This window comes from Phyllostomus hastatus, unplaced genomic scaffold (assembly GCF_019186645.2).
Source record: "Phyllostomus hastatus isolate PE091 unplaced genomic scaffold, TTU_PhHast_1.1 phas_contig_150, whole genome shotgun sequence".
Taxonomy (NCBI): domain Eukaryota; kingdom Metazoa; phylum Chordata; class Mammalia; order Chiroptera; family Phyllostomidae; genus Phyllostomus; species Phyllostomus hastatus.
The window spans coordinates 22,297,247-22,322,281 of NW_025333611.1; the positions used below are offsets into that span (position 1 = coordinate 22,297,247).

Here is a 25,035-nt window from a genome sequence, read left to right on the forward strand (position 1 = left end):
GAAAAGTCGCACATATTGAGCACAGACATGGGAAATAGCAGAGTGTGAATGGGGAAAGGAAACAGCTTGGTTTTTCTGGAATAACAGGTATGATGGGGGGAGCTTGAGCCCAGAGAAGGAGGGCAGAGGGCAGGTCCCAGGAAAGGAGTTCATTCAGAGTCTACAGGTGTCCTGGAGACACCGAAGGGCTTTATGCAGGATGTAGGATCAGACAAAGGAGCACAGTCAGGCAGGAGGGATCGGAAGCAGAAATGAGCCACGGGGGAGCAGATCTGGCCTCTGCTGTTTGCAAAGAACCTCCTGTAAAGATGCATTCCTGCTGCTTTGATTCGTTTTGTTTCTCTCAAAGCAGAGACATGAGCGCTCATCACAATAGAGCTCTCAGTAGCTACACTGTTTTGACACGTTTCTTTTGACATCATATCACACTTTCAAGTTGTTCTTGAACTAGGAATTAAGTGCCTGCCAGCAGAGTCCAGAGATGCAAACCAATTCCTAGTGACAGATTCTTTGCTTGGGAAACAAATGTAGACTATCAGCGGTGGGAAGATGGTACTTAGTACTTTTCTTCTTTATAATGATCATCATGCTGAAGGATAAGGAAGGGACTCCACTGAAAACAAATGAAAAAAGAGAGGTTCTATGGAGCATTAATCCGTGGCGGTAACGTTCTAGCAAGGAATAACTGTCTTGATGTTTACTTGTTCAATAGATAAAATCGTGATTCCCACAGAAGACTGAGACACACAGATGTCAGAAAGTAAGCCCTTGGGCGCAATTTAGACAGAAACACAGGAAGTGCTATGTAAAAATCCGAGAAACACATCTTTGGCATTGCCTTTTAGGCAATGATATTCTTCACCTCGATGCAATGACTGGCTGGTCATCTCTGCCTTTGGTTTAACAGGCACCAGGAAAGGTGCCTAGGCTGTGTGGTTCACAATCTTTCAAGCTGTACCACTAAACATTGTATTGGTTGTGTTTTACAGTTCTTTCAGCAAGCAACAAGGTGCTAATTAATACGCAATCATGGGTGGGACCTGTTGTACCTTAGGGTCTACTTGGCTAATATAATAGAAACCGAGATTGCTCCTGGGCTGTGTGAGCAGTCGTTGAGGATGGCCAGTGAATGGGGTAGGGATGGTGAGGTGGATGAGGACTAGGTACCAAAAGAAGGAATAAAAGAGTGCCAACTACGAACATATCTAGATGCCCATGGAGACAGCCTATGCAGACAGGGTTGGGATTCAGAGAGCGGTGGCTGCCTGCAGCTCCCCACTGGAGGCAGGTGGAGGGCAGAAATCAGGTGACAAATCAGAGGATTCTCTCCCATGATGCCATTTAATTCAAAGGGGGACAATGGTTTTATCAAACTCAATGAACAAACTTTTTAATTGGGACTTCGGTTAAGCTATTTTTACTCAAAGAACAGACTAAAAGAGATGTCCATTGTGGCAAGATAAAGGAAAAAGAAGCCAAGGCAAGGGGCAACATGCTTCCCTTGCCCAGTGTGAATATAAATTTATTTAATCATGGTTTGACCATTAAAATCATCTTTCTCCTTCAGCACATCAGATCTGAAATGCTTTATCTCAGATCTGAAACTCTCAGAGGGACGAAAGGTAAGTATTTTATTTTCCAGAACTGTCCCTGGGAAAATATGTGGGTCTAACACAGTTTGGTGATAACTAGAATATGCAAGTTCATATCATACTCCGATTTTTTTTAAAGAAAAAAGAAAGAGGGTTTTTTTTTGTATCTCTACTATTCATCACATAGACTCACTGTTGTGTTTCCATAACTTCTTTTCTTTTTGGTATGCTATATCATGGCTTATTTATTTCTTAGTTGCCAGCTCCAAAATGACCAACTCTGGTCCTAATACATGTGAAAGGCATTGCAAACTGTGCTCAGTAAGACAAAGGAAGTAACAAAAGCCCACCGCCTACCACACCCTCCTCTGCCACATCTGACCCAGGCCACTGCAATAGGCTATCCTTAGCTCTCTCCAACCCACTCTACACACCACAGTTAAACGTTTAAATGTGAGTCTCATGTTATTCAGCCTTGTAAACCGTTCCACCTCCTTCCATGGTCTGCAAAACCCTGTATGGTCTATGGTCTGGCCCTATTTACTTTTCCAGACTTACTTTTAAGGTCTTTTCTTTTCATTTATCAATTACTGGTTCATGCCTTCCTCTAGCCTTAGAAGCCTATGATGGGGTGTGACCCAATGCTGTCTACCACCTAGTTATTTTCTACCGATCTTTCAGTTTCTGCCCAAGGGTCACTTCCCACAGAGACATTTCTCACCATCCATGTTAAATCCTGGCTCACAGATAATGCTATAGTCTTGCTCACAGAACTTATTGTAATTTACATTTTTCCTTTTTTTTATTGTTCAAATACAGTTGTCTCCATTTCCCTCTCCCTCCCCACCATCCTCAACAAAATATTGGCAAACCGCATCCAACAATACATTAAAAAGATCATACACCATGACCAAGTGAGATTCATCCCAGGGATGCAAGGATGGTACAATATTCGCAAATCAATAAACATAATACATCACATAAACAAAAGGAAAAATCATATGATAATACTAACAGATGCAGGAAAAGCATTTGATAAGGTACAGCACCCATTTATGATAAAAATGCTCAGCAAAGTGGGAATAGAGGGAGCATTCCTCAACATAATAACGGCCATATATGAGAGACCTACAGCCAACATCATACTCAATGGGTACGAACTAAAAGCTTTCCAACTAACATCAGGAATAAGACAATGATGTCTGCTTTCACCACTCCTATTCAATGTAATTTAAAAATATTTATCTGTGTGCTTTCGGATGAACTGCCTTCCTTCCCACCGTGATATGAAAATGCATGCCTGCTTTTACTCATCCTTGAGTCCTCAGTACCTGTACAAGGTCTGAAGTGTATACTCTACAAATAGTTGTAGAAAAAAAAATAAATGAACTAAAGGGAAAGAGAAAAGCAAGGTTAACACACAAGTTTTAAAATGTTTATAAAAATATATGTACTGATTTTAGAGAGAGCAACATTGATGTGAGAGAGAAATATCAGTGGGTTGACTCCCATACGTGCCCCCACCAGGGATTGAACCTGCAACTTAAGCAAGTACTCTGACTGGGAATCAAACCCCCAACCTTTTGGTTCATGGGTCAGTGTTCCAACCAGGTGATTTATACACACAAGTTTTGGGTGGATCTGTGATCAGAACATTCCCTAGCTTCTATTTTTAAAACGTAGCATGTTTACCCAATTAAGTTAAAAGAAATCGCATGCCTGAAGCTGTCTTGCAGAGGCCATCTCGAGATTAACCTGAACCTGAATATGGAAAGAGACTGAGAGTATTATTCAACTGTTTTTCAAATTGTGAATCATCACCCATAATGGGTTGTAAAATCAGTTTGGCTGTTCATTGAAGAAATAAAATAGACTGAATAACAGAATAAATGTTATTAACATGTAAGGCTAAACGTTGTTTATGAAACTTTGCTCTTGTGAATACAATGTGTGTCTCTGTGAGTGTATCTACAGGGTTGTGGTGGAAAATATCTTACTTCCTATGTGTTGCCATAAAAAAAAAACCCATGACCCAAGGGAAGCTGCTGCCTATTGCAGAACTATTGTGCCAAATCCTAACTTAAACTCTGCCGAAGCAAGGGTCTGTTTATACATCTCCATCTAGCAAAGCAAGGGGAACACATGACTGATACTAATTATTGCTTCTCAAAGCTATTGGATATTGGAGAAGAAGAAACTGATTGATTTCAAAGACTGAATCGGTTTAGAAACACGCCGAAGGAAAACACAAACGGAAAATACACAGGCTTCCAGCAGGCTTGCGATAAATATCACATGTGAATTTAGAGCAAGTCCTACAATCTATGAGAAAATGCCAAACACCTGGAGTAGCCAAAATAATTTTAAAGAAGAAGAAAATGGGAAGACTTTCACTTCCCAATTTCTAAATGTCTTACACCGTCTTGAACAAACAGTGAACATTCTACTGCTCATGGAGCACCGTTCAGCACTAGGAAGGAAGAAGCGACTAACACACACTGCAACATTGATGAACCCTGTCAACACTGGGCTGTAAGTGAAAGAAGCCAGACAAAAGACATCACGTGTCTATAATTCCATTTATATAAAACTGCCAGAAAAGGCAGATTTGTAGATACAGAACACTGGTTGTCTGGGGCTCAGGGTGGGAATAGGAATTAACTCCAAAGGGGCATGAGGGATTGTAGTGAAAGGAAGCAAAAGCTCTAAAGTTGATCTATAGTGATGGCTGCACCACTCAGGAAATTACTAAAGATCAATTGGGAATGGGTCAACTGCATGATGTTCAAAAATACCTCAATAAAATTTTCATTAAAAAAAAGAGGATATATTGAGTAGAGAAACAACTCTAGTGTAGAGAGAGGTTAAATACGTATTCGCTCTAGAATCACAAGTTAGGAAATTGTGGAGGCCGGATTGTGTCTAACCCCATGCAGTTTACAAACACACCGTGTACACAAAGCCCAGCCAAGTTTATGAGAGAAAAAACATTCGGGGCCTATTATAAAATCCATCCAGGATAATGATTTAAATGCTCTTCAAGTCAACTCTCACAATTCAATTTGCAGGCTTCCTGGATAGTCTCATGCCAATGCCGGGGCATTTCCACCTTCAGCCAGGAACCTTCGTAGAAATTTTAAGAACCTGTGTGCTAAAGCGATACAGCAATTATCTGTGATTTTCGGACTCTGAACAGCGGTGCTCACGGCAGGTTTTTCCATTTAGGAAAGGCATTAGCCCTTGCGAGGAGAGTCCCCTGAAGAATGGACAAAGAGGAGGTTAGGGTACAGCGTCTTGAACAAACAGTGAACATTCCTTAAAACCATCCTTTGGCACAACTGCCCACCCTATGTCTCCTTTTGTGGCTCTGGAGTAAGTTTCCAAAGTGTTCCTGGTGTGAAATTTGTAAAGAAGTAAAGCCAAACTAGTATTATTCCCCCCCGCTAATTTACCATGACAACATTTAAAAACCAAGGTTTGTAAAAGTTTGATTTCAACAGTTTATCAAACTATACCCAATTGTGTGTGTGTGTGTGTGTGTGTGTGTGTGTGTGTGTGTGTAGCTGATATGCCCCAGCCTGCATGACAAGCTGAGGAAAAAGCAAGGTAACTGGCTTGAATGACACAGAAAACCGAGCTGAGACAGCAGCTCTTTGCTACTATGGATGTAGAGGGAGGGATTTTACATCTAAATGAGTATGTCATGCCTTCTCCTCATTCAAGTGCCAGAGTGGAGCATTCGCACCGGGGCTTGTCGAGAGCTGCCGTGGGCGAGGACATGCAGACACAGGAGCTCTCCTGTGCTCTGGACGGCGGTTCATTTGGAGAAACCTCTGATGAAGACAAGTGGGAAATCCCTCTTGAAAGAAATGCAGGGTTTCTGAGCCTGTAATTTCACTGAGCCTGAACTTTCACTATGGATACACTTGAAAAACTATACTAAGACGTACTTATTAGGACACTCGTTACATTATATAAAATCAAATACGATGTTCATGTCCATCAGTAGGAAGACATGCAAATAAACTATGGTAAATTCATGTTACAGATTACACAGCATGTTTAAAAATGAGGCAGGTCTATATTCTGATAGGAAAAGATTTTTAAGATATGAAGAAAAAGTGAGGGAAAAACAGTGTTTATATTATAATATGCATTATAGTATGTAATATGCATTACAGTATATAGATGCAATGTTTATACTATAATATGCATTGCAGTATATATATAGATGGTTAGAATGTATTTTAAAAGAATACACATGCAAGCATAAAAGAAAAATAAACATATTACATACATATGCCAATATATGCATAAAATATTTCTGAAAATAAGGTAGCCAGTTATCTAAATGGTAAAATTATAAGTAACTTTTATTTATATTTTTGTATTTTAAAAGCTTTACAAATATAAAATATTTCTTTTGACTGATATATCTATGTTGTCTCCTTTGCCATGAATAGTAAACAGTTTAGTGAAGATAGACAATATTGCACTATAATCATCAAACTTGCTAAGAGACTAGGGCGTAAGGATTCTAAGCACTAAAAAGAAAAGATGATTCTGTAACATGATAGAGTTGCTCATTATCACTACAATGGCAACCATCTTACTGTGTGTGTGTATCAAGTTAACATACTGTACACCTTACATTTGCACAATGTTATGTGTCAAATGTATTTTAATAAAGGAATAAGAATAATACATGTTGTCTCATCAGAAAAGGAATTAACACAGATAAATTAGCTTCTAATCTATATACATTATCTAGTACTTTTCATCAAATACACAATGTTCACATTTCCATGATTGTTCTTTAAATCTTCCTTTAAAAAATTTATAGGATATTTGGGTCATCTAAATGAATTCAAATAAGATTCATATATTACTTTTAGTTTATGTGCCTCTAAAATCTTTTTTAAAAAAATTCTATAGCTTACCTGACCAACTCTTCTTTCATTCCTAGTAATTTTTTGTTGAAGAAACCAAATCATTTTTTTCTGTACCATTTCTACAATCTGAATTTCACTGATTGCATTCATGCCATGTCTTTCTGTGGGTTCCACAACTCCATATTTCGTGAAAATTAGATCTTGAGACTTGTTCAGATGCAGGTTTGATTTTTTGGTAGAATAACTACTTCATAGATGTATACATAGTGTGCATTCTTTCATCAGGAGGCATAGAATTAATAAGGGTATCTTTTCATGGTATTATCAGCCATAACCATTTGAATGCCTAGATGCAAAAATTCCTTAAGGGTTGTGATATTTCAGTTCTATCATTTCTCCTTTGTATTTTAGCTGGAAGACTTTTATAAAGAAAAGTTGGAGCCCTGGCTGGTGTAGCTCAGTGGATTGAGCGCGGGCTGGGAACCAAAATGTCCCACGTTCAATTCCTAGCCAGGGTACATTCCTGGGTTGCAGGCCATAACCCCCAGCAACCGCACATTGATGTCTCTCTCTCTCTCTCTCTCTCTCTCTCTCTCTCTCTCCCCCTCCCTTCCCTCTCTAAAAAAATAAATAAAATAAATAAATAAATAAAATCTTTAAAAAAAAAAGAAAGGAAAAAAAGAAAAGTTGGGCCTGGCTGGTATAGCTCAGTGGACTGAGTGCTGGGCTATGAACCAAAGGATCGCTGGTTCAATTCCCAGTCAGGGCACATGCCTGGGTTGCAGACCAGGTCCCCAGTGAGGGATGTGTGAGAGGCAACCACACATTGATGTTTCTCTCCCTCTCTTTCTCCTTTCCTTCTCTTCTCTCTAAAAATAAATGAATAATTTAAAAATTAAAAAAGAAAAATTGGCCTTGATCAATCATTTGGTTACTCTCAGGTACAGTTCCTATTAGGAAAGGTAAAACAATTTGAAGTCTTTATTTGCCACTTTCAAAATGATGTGTTGGTTTCCTAGAGTCCTCCCAAAAATTCAGCAAGTTTTTTTCAAATAATAAAATCATGGGTTTGATATTATTACCCTTATTGACATTCAGTTCATGTCTGTTCTTTGGCCAATAGAAACATAGTTAAGTGGGATCATATGTTACTTTGAAATGACCGTAGGAGGTTTTGATAACTCTGACTTTCTGATATGAAAAGACAACCCTGCCTATCTTGTATACATCCTCTACTAGACTACCTGGGAGGCTGGCGTGTTTGCTGCAACCTGGTTCTTATTCTTACTAGGATTTTTCCGTGAACAGATAGAAATAAATAAAGATATTTGTCATAGGTAAAGGTAAGCTAAGAGGAACACATGCTAAGTTCATAATGACGCTCAACCTGTTTTCCACTGAGAGATGTTCAGGTTGTTTCTAGTCTTTTGCTGTTTGTTACTGATGGTATAATAGTGACAATCTTGAAGCAAATGTCTTTTTGTATTCTGACCAGGAAAACTTAGTGTAGATTCCTAGAAGTGCATTCACTAGGATAAAGAGTTGTTAAAACAAGAGGTAAAACCACATCCAATTCTTGCTCAGTATTGCCAAATTAATCTCCATAGAAGGTGTATCACTTTGGATTCTCAACAGCAATATACAAGAGCTCCTGTTTCCCCACATCCTCTCTCTGGAGTTTGTTGCCCCATTTCCAGAAGGTTTTAACTTCAGAAAAACCCAGTAGTAGAGCAAGAACATTTGAAACTTACGTAGCACTTAGTCTCGTAAGTAGCCCTATGAAGTCCTCCAAGAAAAAAGCACACCTTCAATGCCACCATGAAAACCCACAGATGACTTCCTCCACTCTTGCACATCATGAGTGTATGTACAGGTTAAATGCTCATATACCTAAAATCCATGAAAATTGATAATTTAGAGTTTACGTAGATCATTTTGACAGTGAGTAGAATGGATGAGGGAATTGCCACATAAGAGTTATAATAAATTGTTCATTAAAACTTTCTGTATAAGAAGAAAATTCTGAGTTAATTTTAAACAAAAGAAATTTTTTGTACATTAATACCATTGGTCTGAGTTCATCTTTCCTGTGTTTCAGTCATTCCTGACCTATTCTTTTAATTTACTAATTTTTTAAAGAGACATGAAAGGAGAGCAAATGAGAGAGAAACGTCAATTTGTTGTTCCACTTATTTCTTCAGTCATGGTTGATTCTTGTATGTGCCCTGACTGGGGATCAAGCCCGAGACCTTCGTGTATCAGGATGACACTCTAACCAACTGACCTACCAGGCCAGGGCTTTCCTGGCCTATCCTTGTCAAACACAAATTACATGTGACCCCTCTGCGCTTCTCTCTCTGTACTTCCACAGCACCAGCCATGTCTCTGTTACAAAACACCCCAGAAACCTAGCTGTATAGATGGCTACATTATGTTATATTGCATCGTGACCATTAATATTTTTGCCTGAATTCCTCATTTGATGAACAGTGTGAGGAATTTGTGTTTTGCTCATCTCTGTATCCATCAGCAACGCCCACCCTTGTGGGTGGTCCACAATGAGCACTTGTTTATTCAATGACCATTTGACAAATATTTATCGCATATTTGTTTACTTGTACATGGTGCTGGAGTAAAGGAATAAACCCAAGAGTGTGGTTCCCCTCTTCCTGAAACTAATCATCTGTAATTGATAAAACACATATTTACGTAAGCAAATATGCAGTTATAACACATGCTAAGGACTGTAAGACAGAGGTGCAAGAGTCCATGATACAGACTCATAGAAGAACCTATTTTTTTTCAGTTTTGCTCATTTTTAATTTTTTTTTTACTTTTGGAAAGACCTAATTTTGATTGTAGGGGGTCATGAAAGCCTCAGAGAAAGTATTACACATACCACCTGATTTGGACCATAAACTATAGCCTCAAATAAAATGAAAAAATCCATGATTTACATGATGAAAAAATTTGTGGGTGATTCTTTTTTTTGAAAAAACATATAACAGATTACCAATTTTTTTTCTGATGTTCTGATGTAGTCATTGGTTTTCCTTCAGCCCTGACCTTCCTCTGGCCAGAGCGCTGAAGGGTATTTTGCGACCTGTCAGCTCATCTGTACCGGCTCTGGACATGTTAGCACATGCCTGGGTTGCGGGCCAGGTCCCCAGTGGGCGGCGTGTGAGAGGCAACCTATCCATGTATCTCTCACTCATCGATGTTTTTCTACCTCTCTTTCTCCCTCCGTTCCCCTCTCTCATTTATGAAGCCTCTCAGGGGAAAATTTGGCTGTGATTGTTTTCTGCAGAATCTCTCGAGACTGTTATCTCACTGTTATCTCGGAGAATAGAAAAGCCAGTTAACAGGCCAAGGGGAATAAAAGATATCGATACCCATATGAAAGGGAAAGCCAAGACTCAAGCTCAGATGATAATGAGGAACAATGAAATCACACTCTGACCCACAGTGTTTACCAGGAGTTCAGAAAAGTCCATTTTAGAAATTAACACTTTCTGTGCTTCCTAAGACTCACAGGCTGATTGCGGAGAGACAGTCCATGTGGGGAGAGTTCGGGTTGTCGATGGGATGACAAACGGCCACTTGCAGTTCTGAGAGTGTCTGGGCAGCACCACCTAGGCTGAGAGAGGTCAAGTATGTGCTGACTCACACATTTTGACTCGCCACGTCTCCAGAGTGGATGAAGGCAAAAGGCAAGATGTTCATCTGGCCCCAGCTGTGGTCCGCCTGCGGCCTCTGTGGGCAGAGGCAGTTTACTCACTGACCAGGCTGCCACCCCAGTCTCAGAATTTCAGGGCAGAGAGAGGATTTCCCAGCATTGCTACCAACTACAGAAATTCTTATTTCATCCTTCATGCCCTCCCTCTTGCCTCTTCATTTCTAATGCACCCACTTCCCTTCACCTGATTAGTGTTTATAGCCAAACTAGACCAATTGCTTCTTCAGGAAGGTTTTGATCACTCCTGCCTCTGCTCTCATCTCATGTGGTTCTTCCACCCATCACTGTTCCTGATATCCAGTGGATAGAACGCTACCAGTGAGGCAGGAATAGGCGGAATGGTTTTTCTCAAACTGGAATATATTAAGTTATAAGTGGTGATTTTGTTTCACTAAAGCATTGTCACGTATCAGCTTTTTTCAAATAGCTCTTAATTTTTTAAAATTGACTTTGCACTTGAATTTAATTTTTAAAAGTTTGGTTTTAGCGATTTGGAAGTACGGATTCCTATGTAAGTTAATAAAATAAAATATCAGTTAACACTAAGGATCTTAGGGAATTTGGAGGGTGGGATTTGGAATCCAGATTTGCTATCACTTTCTGGTTTTGTGATTTGGTTAAGGAATAAAACCTCTCATCTTTAGCTACTCATCTTTGTAAGGGGACATATGATATCTGCAGATACATGAGATAAATATTAATATATGGAGATATATGAGGCAAGTATATGAAGACACATAAGATAATGCAGGTAATATCTTAGCATAGTAACTCAAAAATATGAGCTGTCTTAAAGAGTGGCTACATATGTGTGATTTCCTTAAGTTTCCCCCAACAATCTACTTCTTTAGCCTGCTTCCTAAAAATGTACTTTTCAACTCATTAAACTTTGTCATAATGAGGATTTCTTCCCCAATTAATCCCCAATTGTGACTAAACCCACCTATATTCTTTAAAGTGCAACAAAAATAGCATCTATTAAGTGCATTTAAAGGAGAAAAACATGAAACAGCGCTTATTGGATTCACTTGAAATTCATAACCACAAGTCTCAAGTAGATACCTAGATAATCCCATTCTAATTATTAACGTCATGCTTTCAATCACCTAGCACTTCTCTCCTTAAAATTTCACATCCTGCACGCACTCCTCATTCTCAGCTGATGAATTCGTGTGTCACAGAGGCAATGGCATGAGAACTACTTCACTTGCCCACCAACAAATCTACCAACTCACGAATACATGCCTTCTCTGTCTTCCTTCCCAGTACGGTGAAAGGAGCGCCCCCACGTCCACTGAAGGCAGCTTGTTTACCTTCAGCTGCCTGTGCTCTGAGTCACGTCCTTCTAATCAGCTTCAGGACCTCACCCCAGCCATCTCCTTTCTGCCCTACATTCCCAATTCCATCCTCTCAACTGGGCTCATACCCTCTGCACTCAACCTATAAATACTTATAAATAAAATAATTTAATATATACATAAAAAGATAAATATATATTATAGTATTCAGTGACACATATATACAAAAGGGTAACAGGACATAACCAACTAGAATTTATTTTCATAGATCACAACCAGCTAGAGTTTAAAAAATCAAGGTTGTTTTAAGACCTGCAAATCAATGAATCTACTACTTCATGCAATAGAAATTATATCAATATAAAAGAAAATGCATTTGATAAAATTTAATACCCCTTCCAAATTCAAAAAAAAGTCTAGCAAACTAGGACTTAAAGGGAACTTCCTTATTGTGATAAAGGATGTCTACAAAGAGCCTACAGCAGACCTGGCTGGTGTGGCTCTGTGGACTGAGTGCCAGCCTAGGAACCAGAAGGTTGCTTGTTTGCTTCCTACTCAGGGCACATACCTGGGCTGCAGGCCAGGTCCCTAGTCAGGGGGTATGAGAGGCAACTACACATTGATGTTTCTCTCCCTCCTTTCCCCTTTCTCTAAAAATAAATAAAATCTTTTTTTTTAAATTTTTTTTAGAAAGAATTTTTTTTAAAGATTTTATTTATTTTTAGAGAGGGAAGGGAGGGAGATAGAGAGAAACATCAATGTGCAGTTGCTGGGGGTTATGGCCTGCAACCCAGGCATGTACCCTGGCTTGGAATCGAACCTGGGACACTTTGGTTCCCAGCCCACGCTCAATCCACTGAGCTATGCCAGCCAGGGATAAAATCTTTAATAAATAAACTTTTCTTAAACAGAGCCTACAGCAAATATCAGATGAAATCTTGAAATTCTGGAAACCTTCCCTGTAAAATACAGACAGACAAGGATATCCACTGTACATTTACTCAACATTGTTCTCAATGCAAGTGCAATAGACGTGAAAATAAAAAAAAAGACAATTGGAAAGGAAGAACTAAAACTGGCATAAATAGTTAATGACATAACTGTAAATGTTGAAAATCCAAAAGAATCTACAGGCCAACTAGCAGAATTAAGAAGAGAATTTGAACAAGGTCGCTGGACACAAAGGCGATGCAGGGTGGGGTAAAAGCAGGTTCGCAGTTGTTTGTGTGGCAAATCACACAATAATTGATAAATACAAGAATAAACTCTGTTTTACATACAACTGTGAATTTACTTTTGCCCCATCATGTATTAAAAAACAATTGTATTTTGGTATATAAGCAACAAACTACTAGAGATAAAATTTTGATAAATAATTACTATTTGTAATCATATCAAAACCACTAAATACAATGAAAAAATCTAAGGAAAGATATGTTACATTTCCACACTAAACACTGAAACCAAAGAAACTAAAGAATGTCTAAATATACAAGGAGATAGATATCTATATATCATTTATAAATTGGAAGAAATAATTTTAACAATAAAATAATTATCCTTGAATTAATGTATATTTTCAATATAACCCAATATACATACTAGCAGCTTTAAAATATATATTAACAAGTTGACTGTGAAATTTATATGGAACTACAAAGGGCCAATTATAATTAACTCAGAAGGAAGACAGGTATGTGACTGAATTCTTTACCAGAATAAAGTGATAGTAGTTAAATATGGGTGATAAACATACAGTAGATCCTGAGAACACAACCTAGAAACCCACACATTTATCATGATTTGACTAATAACAAATGTAATATTGGGTGCAGTAAGAAAAGGACAAACTCTTCAATGCATGTTTTAGGGTTAATTAGATAAATGGGGAAAAAATGAATCTTATCCCTGAATTATAGATCCAAGTGTGTAAGTTAAAACAGCAAACAGAATAGAATAATTTTACATAGACAAACATTTCCTAAACAGGAACACAGAAAGCACTACACATAAAGGAAAAGTTGATAAATTATACTACATTTGAATACAAGCTATTTGATTTTTTTAAAGTACTATTATGGATTAAAAAGGAAAGTCACAGATGGAACAAATAATTTATATCCAGAAAAGGGCTGCACACAGAATATAGTGTAAAGAACTCTTATATGTCAATGAGAATAAGAGGCAACTAATAGGAAGATGGACAAAAGACTCAGGCACTTCTCAAAGGAGGATTCTAAATGGCCAATAAACATAAAAATGTGCCAGAACTCACAAGTCACCGGAAATACAAACTAAAGCAACAATGAGAAACCATTACACATTGGTTGGAATGCCTATCTGTGAAGAAATTGACAGTACCAAGTGTTGGTGAGATTTTAGAGCAATTTGAATTCTCATACATTGCTGATGTATGTGTAAAATAGTACAGTTCATTTGGAAACTAATTTTCCCACTAACCCTAAGATCCAGTGATTTATTCCTAGGTTTACACCCCCAAATATGTGGCCTTTTGTCTACCAAAAGACACAAACAAGAACACCAATAGCAAAACAATTTGCAAAAGTCTCAAACTAGAAACACCCTAATTACAAAGAGTGACATGTGTGTCAACAAAAAAACATCCAGTCTAAGAAATAAAGCCTTGTAAGAGTTTATGTCAGCCAAACTGATGAAAATTGCCAGGAAGCAAAATCTCAATGGACTAAGAAAATACTCTGGAGAATGGCAGTTGTACAGATTATTTTATACATTAGGATCCAAGGAGGAGATGCGAGGAGGGTCACACGGAATCTGTGGATGGCAGATCAGGGAGGCAGGACAAAGCAAAGGGGGACGTCTCTAAGACTGGAGACAGAGCACTAAGTGGTAGAGCAGGGACTCAAACTCAGGCCTCTCTGGCCTCAGGGCCTGCAAAGATCTTGGAGTGGGAGTGACTAAATGAAGGGGTATTTGTGAGTGTGCACCAGGTGACAGTGGCATGGTGAGAAAAGAGCAAAAAAACCAGGAGCTAGAAGCCTCATCCCACCACTAACTCACTCCATTCATTCATTCATCATTCATTCATTCAGCAGATAAGTAGCGAGCACTTACTATTATAGGAGCTAGGGAATGAGGCAGTGAACAAAGCACAACCATACCTGCCTCATGGATTTTGTATTCCTGTGGTGTGAAAGACAATCAATTTGCTTTCCTCCCACAAGATTTGGAAGGGAGTCTCACAAGATGTCTAGAGAGGATGGTATAGCATAGTCAGAAGAGCAGAGGCTTTGATGTCAGAATTGCCGGGTCTAAGTCCTGGCTCTGCCAATTCCTAGCTGTGTGACTCTGGAAAAATTAATCAACCTCTCTGAGCTTCTGTTTCTTCAAGTAGGAATAATAATCCCTATCAACCAAGACTGTTAGGATGAATATACTATCGTTATCACTGATGCTGTGCCTCTGAGTCTACCCTGAGTTCTCCTGGCCTGTGATTCCCTGCAGAAACCCTGGTTTCTGAGTCACAGCTGATGGAGGCATCTGCCAGGGAGCCCACTTAGTCAGCTCTGTTCAGCCATCAGGCAGGACCCCCTTTTCACACTCCCAGTAGAAGTGGTCCTTTCCCCTGAAAACCAGCCACCTCATCTCCTAATTCCCTGAAACAACACGTGGACCCTTTCTGTTCACAGGAACAAGGGAAGCAGGTAAGGAGAGAGCTGGGCTCAGAAGAAAGCAGAGCCCGAAGGAGCTGTGTGCAGCTGCAGGCTTAATCTCCATTAACAAAGGCCACCTGGGGAACCTGCTGTGCTGGGCATGGCTATGGCCCATTTGTTTGCAGGCTGTGGGTTGCCAGAGCTTTGTTAGCAGCCTCCAGTGAGGCACCCGCAGGAAGATTTTATTTGCTTTTCCTGGATGCCAGCCCTGACAGGCAGCCTTCACTTTATAACCTGGCCTACATCTGAGGACTGTGTTCCGAAGAGGTCAGGTTCAGAGAGTCTGGGAGGTTGATCAGAATGTTCTTTCACCCTGAACACTGTCGCTCTCAGACTGATGGATGGATTTACTTCCCTGAAACCCCTTAAAACACACACACACTCCTCTGGGTGCTTAGTCCCTTCATGCACTTCTCACAGTTCATATAGTCATGTGCCGTTTGACTAAGTCAACCGCTCGTGGGTAATGGAAATGTAAGGCAGATCAGGAGCTCCGTTCGCCCCTGCTGACCACTGCCTCCCCACTGTGCGGGCCCCTGTGAAAATTTGGTTGCCAGATGCAGCGAATAAAAACACGAGATGCCTCCTTAAATTAGAAATTCAAACAACGAGTGATTTTCAGTTAAAACATATCCCGAGTGATGCTTGGGACATATACTAAAAATTACTGCTTATTTATCTGAAGTTCAAATGGAATTGTGCATCCTGTATTTTACCTGACAACCCTAAGTACAACTTGTCCGTGATGCTCAGTAAATACAGACATGAATGAGGGAATGAACAAGCCTAATGCATGATGAAAAACAGAAAGCCAAGTGCAGATATTTTACTGGAAAGTACACGCCAACATCTTAGGGGTGATAATTTCATTTTTCTGTGCAGTTTTCTATGTTTTTCAGTTTGCTGTAATGACCAGAAAATTTTTCAAATATCATACAGGCATGCATTTATACCTATATTTATACACACCAACTTAAAAGAAAATAAGCCTGCTTCAAAGAGAAACAATTTGTGTTTTCCCTCAACCTGAAACCCGGAGTTTCCTGAGCACAGCCCCCGCGGTAAGGGACACTTGGAGCATCCCTGGGAAGATTATTAAAAACAATATTGAGAGGCCTACATGGGAGATCAGTAAACTAAAGTACACAAAGGGGTACAAAGGAATTCAAAAATATTACTGCTATTTTATTTATAACTTAAGAAAATTGGCTCCTGAAGCTTTGGGGATGAAAGACAAATCTATTAAACCCAAGACACAAATATTAAGTCACACGTAATATACTAGGGATTATTTGATCTTTTTTTCTTTGATTTGCAGAATGAGGGTGGAAGACAAAACAAGACAGAACATAAGCTTTTACTGGAAATGAGTTGAAGACCTCCCCCTACCCCACCACACAACTTCCCATTGTCCCATGGGGCCAAGCACCACCCAAATCTGTCTTTTGGGTGTTCAGTGATAGGCACACACATTAACCCTGTCTTAGAACACTGCGACTTAACAATGATAAAGATTGCTTATAAACACACCTCCATAAGTACTGCAAGATGCTTACTAGTTGTGGGAAGAGTCACTTACATGTACTATGCTGTACTTACTAGGACAGAAAGCATTTATCAGAAGGAATTAATGTGCAATCTGAAGGTCTTCAGCTCAGGGTTTGAAAGACAGAAGGGTTTTCTCCTGCACTTTTAGGAACAGTACGTCTCCCAGTGTTCGGTTCTGAATGCGGTGCTGGAATCATGGGGTGAGAGGTGGAGTATCTCTTCTCTCTCCTCTGTCAGTATTAATGGTGCCCAATGTTCCACTGTGGAATGCAGTATAAGAAGATGGGAAGGACAGGACAAACATTGTATGGTCACCAAGTGGGCAGACACGGAGGACAAAATGTCATCTAGAATGACACCGTGTAGCAAACAGCAAAGTCTACAAACTTGGGTCAGCTTAAAGTCTCATAAGACCCACGTTGTAGGGGGAAAATGGGACTCGAATGAAGTCACTCTTGCCTGCTCAGCGATGAGGGGCAGGCAGAAAGGGTAAAATGCTAAGTCTGTCTTTATGAATGATTCCTGATCTTAAAAAGAGAAAATGAGCTGGTTGAACTTTTCAAGAAGGAAAATGTGACTTTGAACAAAAAGCCTGTACAGTGAGAGCACTTCCTCATTTGCAGGGTGGAGAGAGAGGGTGGAAAAGGCAATCTGATGATTGCTAAGGATGGGGAAGAAAGAGCTGCCTCTGTTCCATTCTTTACATGGCCGCATTTTGAATAGGCCACTCTAAAATACTGATTAAATCCACTGAGCCTGAGCCAAAATTAGACTCTACCATGTCTCAGTAGTACATAACGGTAACAGACCCGCTTCCAAGTCACACAGAGCCATCTTCTTTTCAACAGTGGCGCAGCATTTGAGCAAATTGTCTATTAAGTGAAGTGTGTTAATTAAAAATGGAGGGAGACAGGTTTAATGCACTGATTCCTCCAGAGGAATGTCCCTAAACACACAGTGACATTTCAATTATTCTTCCATTAGTATTCTCTGAATAAAGACCTTTTTTCTTGCCTTGGCTAGTAAGCACTGCTTGGTATGCATATTTAAATAACAGTCATACTGAATTAGCTTTAAGAATCGGCTTTTAACATAATGGCTACATTAAAATGGAGAGCAAAATGAGACAGAAAGACCTCCACACAGAACAAAAGAATAGGAAGTAATAGATAATGTAAACTTCATCTTCTAAGCCTTGGATTATGATCATGGCCTTGAGAACAGATCACATAGTTAGCTCCAGCTCTATTAAAACTTGTTTGGTGCCCTGGCTGGTGTGGCTCAGTGGATTGAGCACTGGCCTGAGAACCAAGAAGTCACCAGTTTGATTCCCACTCGGGGCACATGCCTGGGTTGTAGGCTGGGTTCCCAGTTGGGGGCTGTGCAAGAGACAACTTATTCATGTGTCCCTTGCACAATTAATGTTTCTTCCCCTCCCTTTCCCTCTCTCTAAAAGTAAATAAATAAAATTTTTAAAAAGCTGTTTGGTGAGAAAGACAGCACCCGTCTTTTTCCAACCCTCAGGAAGATCACTGGCTGCTTAAGAAGCTTGCTACAAGGAAACCCATTTTGGTGCCAATCATTTAAAGGAGAAAGAGCTTTGTGCAAATTCTGAAAATCAACGTCATGTTAGCCAGTGACACCATTCTTTTTCCCCAAAGTCTCTGACCCACAGTTAATGGGGAAAAGGTATCTAATGAGTAAGAAGACATCTGAATTCATTCCTTCAACCAATTTAATTACAATGCTTTACAAAATAAAAATTGGCTCTGACCAGGGTGGTTCAATTGGTTGAGCATCGTCTTGCAAAGCAAAAAGTCACCAGTTGGATTCCCAGAGCACATGCCTAGGTTGTAGGTTTGATCCCTGGTTGGGATGCATACAAGAGGCAACTGATCAATGTTTTTCACATTGATGTCTCTCTCCTTCCCTTCCTCTCTCTCTAAAAAATAAATAAATATTTTTAAAAATGAAATAAAATAAAATTTTACCTCAAGGGCAAGGGAAACTGTGACAACCGGACCAAGCAGTAGTTATTGGTGACAACAGAACAACTATAAAGACACTAAGGAGAACAAAAGTCCTTGAGGAAGATACTAATAAAGACTTTGCAAACACACACCTAGAAATCAAGACAGGTTGTTTATGTCACAGTATTGGGTGGGTAGAGGGGGGACTGTCTCCATTCAGAGAAGCAGTAAATCTACCTACCACAAATTAACCAGGAAAGGATGCTCCAGGCCCTGCATGATCTGGAGTTCCTTGAAGACATTTCTCACTTCGTTGCGCTCAACACACTTCTGTTTGTTCATGTATTTCATCGCATACATCTTCTTGGTATCATTCTTCTGAACGATGCAGACCTAACGGGGCAAATTAGAGTGAGAAAGTGCTTAAGGAGAGGACAGATCACAGTCATGAGCGACAGTGCAAGACTCGTTCTTCAGCGGGGCTTGGAGGCCTTGTCTCTTGCAAATTCTCCGATGTCAAAGTTAGTTCTAATTGCAGACTGAAAAACTTCATTTCCTTCTGCTGCACCAGGTCAGTCCCTACATCTCTGCTTTCTCAAACAAGTTTGCCTAGTTTTGCTTCAGGGATTTTATTTTTTAAACAGCATTTTAGAGAAAATAGCTGCCTCTTTGTTAGGAATCTTCCCCTAGCAAATGACATCTTTATTCTGCTTCGAGTGACTTAAATGAATGGACTAAATTGTCAAGCTGAGTGACATTGTGCAAAGAATTCTTATTTACGACCATAAGTGATGTTACTAGCTAGCACTGGGATAACATGAAACAAAATGTCCATATTTTTGAAAATTGTTTAGAGGTTTATATAATGTCTGAGATTGCAGACAGAAAATAATTTTAAAACACAAACTCATTTTTCTCACAAAATATGAAATACTAAATATTCTCAAGATACATCTCCACTAAGAAACTAATAATCAGGATTTGAATCTAGTTTTTTATGAAAAGTTAAAGTGGATATGTATCTTTTTCATGGTAAGTTTTTTTTTAATAAAAACATGATCCAACTTGGGAAAAACAGAAATCAGGTGACATCTTTCCCACATGAAAAGACTGAATGCTTACATTGACCAGATACCTGTTACTGAGTGTACTGGTAACAATTTGAACATGATTCTGAAAACTTTCCCTCTCCATTAGAATAAAGAAGAAGTCTTAAATTCCAGTGAGAGTAAACAGACTTGACTGGGCCACATTTCTGGCCCAAACTTTGAGGAAAAAAGTTTTGTTTTAATTTTTTAATTCAATCATTTTATTTATTTATTTATATTGAAATATTTCTGTATTGTAAAGGAATTTTAGCATTTTTAACATATTATGGCACAAGAAATTTTATGTAACAAATAATTACAAAACACAAGAATAGATACGAGGTATTTCAGGTATTACCCATGTATAATGCTCATCCTTACTTTTCCCTCAAAAACTTGAGCAAAAATAGTGTGCCTTGTACGTGGCAAAATGCGGTAGCTGCCTGTCTCATGTCTTCCTCAAATTGTGGTGATGATTTTATAAAAATCCATAATACAAACATCCCTGAATTATCATTCCTTGCGGGCCAGGCAACTGAGGAACCCAAACACTGGAGTCTCTGTTCCCTAAGCTGCCTGACCCTGCTGGTGGCTAATCATCTGCATTCTCACCTTCCCAAAACTGCCTTTCCCGATGGCTCGCAGAATTTCAAAGTGGTCAAAGTTGACTGTAAGACAAACAGAAGAACGTTGTGAGTGATTATCAGTTGTCCTTTAGCAGCTAATAAACAGTAAAGATTGGATTAAACCGAAGGACCCGGTTTAAAACAATATTCCAGATAACCGTAAAACACCCATTCATTCATCCAATAAATGCTTCTTGAACCTGATATTATATTGTGGCTTAATCACAGTGCTTAGCACTGGAGGGTGTAGTAATAATAGAGTAGGAGTCTCATCTCTGCCTGTATGGAGCCTGTAGTCTAGGGAGCTCTGCATCTGGAAAGAAACCCGTAAAGATTAAACAGTCACAAAAGTGAGTAGACAATTAAAACTCCTGATGAATGTTAAGGATAAAGCTGTGAGGCTCTAAGAGCATGTGAGGGGATTTCACGTAGGTGGCAAGATCAGGGCAGTGTCTCTGAACACAGACGATTACAGGGAGTTCTGGTCCTCTGTGGATCTGCCTGTGCTAAGGATCAGCACTTTACATGTCTTCCCCCTACACCCACTCTTTTGTATCTTAATAATTCAGTTTCCTCAAGCAAGACACTATGACACTTGTAAGTTCATAGAATGAGCTAACCCCCGAGGTCCTATCTAAGAGATTAGCACGAACGTGTGTGCAGAGGTCTCCTGAAGGGTATATGAAGTCGAGACGGTCTTTCCCATCTGCCATTCTAACACTTCAGCTGCGAGGAGGCAGGAGCAGTAGGTGTTTGTAGGTGGCCCGGGTCAGTGATCATGAAGTGCTTGGTTATGAGAAGTGTGAAATATAGATTCTCTTAGGTGACAGTCTTCAGTTTCTTGCCTCAGTGATTTTGAGAAAATCTTCCATTTGTTTCCTGGTTTTTGAAATAAGGACTTAGACAGTAAAACTCCAAATGAGTTCTTATAAGAGTTTATTCAGAAAAGGCTAGGAAACATTGAATGGTACCACTCTTGTCTTTAAAAGGTATATTTTGTGTCTCTCTTTTTAAAAAAGAATAATTAGATTAGCTCTTCCTGAAGAAAAGAGAAATGAGTAAAGGGACCTCTAAGGTTTTTCCAAGCTCTCTGAGGGTCAAAGTATTTTTGTAACATGACTTGTGAATGAAAAGAGGGCCACACCCTAAACCCGACCAGCTCAGGGGAGGCCTGTGTGGCGGCCATGCAGACTCAGAGACCTAACATAACCACGTAGGCTGGTGTGAAATCAAAACCGTGTAACTAAAAGTGAGTCACGTCCTCTGCTAGAATGGCTAGAATCTTCCCTGACAAGGGTCAGTCTTTACCTTAACTGAGCCTGTCCATGGTGTTTTTGCGTCTATGACAACATAGCTTTGGAATGTCAGAGTCATCCCCTTTTCCAGACCCCTCCGGCACAGTCACTGCACCGGCGCACAGAGCCCCTCATTGTCATCCTCTTCGCCCACGTGCCATCTCTGTGGGCTGCACATATTAATTGTTAACTATCCTCTACCCACTTCATAAAAGAAGATCTTGTCTCTCCGTTTCAACCTCACAGATTTCCCCGCTTTGCTTTCTCCCCCCTCCCTAATCTGCCGCCAGTGGATTTCATGTAACTCCTTTATGTCTTCTCCTTTGATTGTAATATACAAAGTGCTTGGTAAAACTGCCACTTTCTGGAGCATTCTCTCAATCCGTTGAGATTTTGCTTCCCGGCAACTGTCGTCCGTTTGGCTCAAATAAACTCATAAAAATTCTCTACAGGTTTGGACATTTCTTATATTGACAGACTTAGTCATCGCTTCCTTCTCGGAACTCCCAAATCATTGTAGGTCTAGCACAAATGCCGTTTAATCATGTGAGGCAGCAGGTATATTACAAATAATCCTGGATTTAGACTCAGAATAATGCTGTGACTTGCGGTAATGACAGAGACTCTCTCAGTTTCCATTTTCTCAGCAGTAAAAATGGGAATGATCTTCCTAGATAAAACTCTTTTACTCAGAAAGTGCTAATAAAATTGTTTTCTTATTTAACATAGTCAAGTGAATGGCTTATCTTCCAAACTCCTTGAGTTCTGAGTTTCTTTCATCAACTAGAGCCTAAGTTCTATGAGGGCAGAAATAACATGTCATTTTGCTCATCCTGGTTTCCCTGGCAACTCAGACAATTCCTCTTTGTATTTATTTTCCATAGAGCATAGCTCAGGATTTACATGTGGTTGGTTCCCAGCGAATAAATCAGACTAAGCTGTCCGATGCACAAGAACCCCCAAACAATTGCATTTTATACATATAAGCAGTGCGAGCATTTGAGTTTTCTGAGGAATTGTTTTTCAAACTGATTCAAGAACCACTAATGAGTTAGAAAATAAATTAGCAGTAATGAGAGGCCTTAAAAATTTAAATAGAATAGAATACATTGAAAATATCAGAATACTTCAAATAGTATATCTGTATGTAGTAGATAGGTATGGACTGGATTATGATATAATTTCAGGGGTATATTTCCTACTGTGGGTTACGGTCAAAATAATTTTAAAACACCTTTGTAAGTTTTCTCTAGAGTTTCAAACTGGCATACCCAAATAATTATTTTCTCACACTCATTCCATGAGCCGAAATTACATATTATGTATCATGCAAGTGTTGAAAACAACTGACCAGGATTTATTTGCAAATCCAACATTTTATCTTGAGTAAATCCAATAACGCATTGTGATATCTCCACTAGCCACCGAGCCCTAGAACCTCTATGCCTACATAGAGATTCCCAGATTCCTACAGCAGATACCTAGAAAGCATGGAGTTCCAGTGTGATATTACCATATTTTGCTGTGTATAATGTGCACTTTTTGCCCAAATTTTTGAGGGAAAAATAAGGATGTGCATTATATGCATGGGCAGTACTAATTCTGTATCTATATAAATGTTTTTAATTTTTAATTTATGCATATACATGAAAAGTGTAACTCTAGAAAGCAATAATGATATCCACATGCAAAATAATACCAAGGGATACAATAATCAGCTTTGTCTCTAAATATAAATAAGTTAAAAATTGAATTAAAAATTAAAATGGAAGATTTTTCTCCTGAAAGTTTGGGCCAAACATGTGGGTGCACATTATATATGGAAGCATTTTATATAATGGCAAAATATGGTAATCCATTTCATGAACCACATGTCTTTTGAAGCCTGTTTATGCTTGGGTGAAAAGGATAAAGGTTAGATGCCACGTCACTGATACATTTCTACCAACAGAGCCGCCTTACTTAGCTGCCCTTTTCTGAGCTCAGACGCGTGGAGAACTGCCATTCTCCACCCCATCAGCTTCACGACGACCAACTGTCCTAAGTGAGGACGTAGATGAAAACTGCCAGGAACTGCAGGATGGTTAACAACAGGAGTCAGAGGGCATTTGCTCTGTCAGCACTGCATCATCTTTGAACAGAAATCAGTGTATCACACTATGCAACAAAAAGGAACCAACATCAAAGGACAATCTTCCATATACCTCATCGGAATGAAGACAGAATCGTGCCTCTTCTATCGTGTCACTTGGCCCACTTGTAAGAATGGACACTGCATGATTTGCCAAGTGTCTGCCTTTGGCGGGGGGTGATAGTCTTGGCAATGTGTCCTGTGTAAAGTCCTAACATCATTGTGCCGAGTGTTTAGCCAAATGACATTCTGGGCTGATGACTCACATAGTAACAAAAACAAAAAAAAAATAGCATTTTTAAGGGAGTGTAAAAAATTAATAATAAAGAATACACAACAAAGACCAAAATATTTACTAGCTGGACCCTTATAGAAAAGTTTGCTAAAAAAGGGAGAAAAAGAACAGGAAAAAAATGAACTTTAATTAAAAATACAGTTCTTCTGGTGAATTTTACAGTTTTCCATTAATGAAATGAATGTTTGGTCATTGTTGCGGACCCTGGCTCATGGGGTCTGAGTCATTATGGATGAAAATGAGCCATTCACACGGATTACTGAATCTGGTGGAGGAAAAGGGACGGCATTGCTTTCCTCTTGAGGGGAGCAAAAGCCTCTGCTCTTGCTCCAATGAGCTTTTATTGTCTTACTGGACACATTACAAGGTCCTCATTAACTATGCACAGGCTTGCTTTAGGTGGTTACCTTTTACAGATGACAAAGGAGCCAATGCTGCTAATCACATCACAGAAGAGGGATATTTGCAAATGAAAAGGCAAAAATAGTTGGACTGGTTACACTCCTCCTTGGAAGGTTTAGCATGGATTTTAGGAAGTTGCTTTGCACTAAATATCCTCAAATCAGGGTGAGGGAGTTTTAGCAAAAAGCAAGACTCATAGCGGCCTAGGTACATTGCAGGCCTGATTCCCCACAAGAGAACCTATCCGTGGGCATGGGTCCTGTGCATCTCCGAGTGGGAGCTGGGCCCACACCACGCAAAGTGGCCTTACACAGGTCATCATACTACACTCCCAAATGGAGGCCATTACAAAGAAAGGCTTGCTTATACCCTTTTAAGACAGTCACAGTAAGAGAGGAAAGAAGCTAACACTACTTCTGCAGAAGCCATATGTTTGCTAGCAAGTTGAGCCAACAAATATTTATTGAACA

At 39.4% G+C, this 25,035-nt stretch overlaps 1 protein-coding gene across 4 annotated transcripts in view; it reads right to left on the minus strand.

Annotated features, from left to right (window-relative positions):
• The window catches only part of STK32A (serine/threonine kinase 32A), a 98,509-nt gene that overhangs the window by 52,002 nt on the left and 21,472 nt on the right, over window positions 1-25,035 (minus strand). For 3 of the 4 annotated variants that reach the window (XM_045830205.1, XM_045830207.1, XM_045830204.1), the window contains exons 3-4: window positions 20,429-20,484; window positions 18,970-19,121 (exon numbers count right to left, since the gene is read on the minus strand). In XM_045830205.1, the coding sequence (XP_045686161.1) occupies window positions 18,970-19,121; window positions 20,429-20,484 (208 nt within the window). The remainder of the gene's footprint in view (window positions 1-18,969; window positions 19,122-20,428; window positions 20,485-25,035) is intronic. The other variant, XM_045830206.1, reaches the window with a different exon arrangement.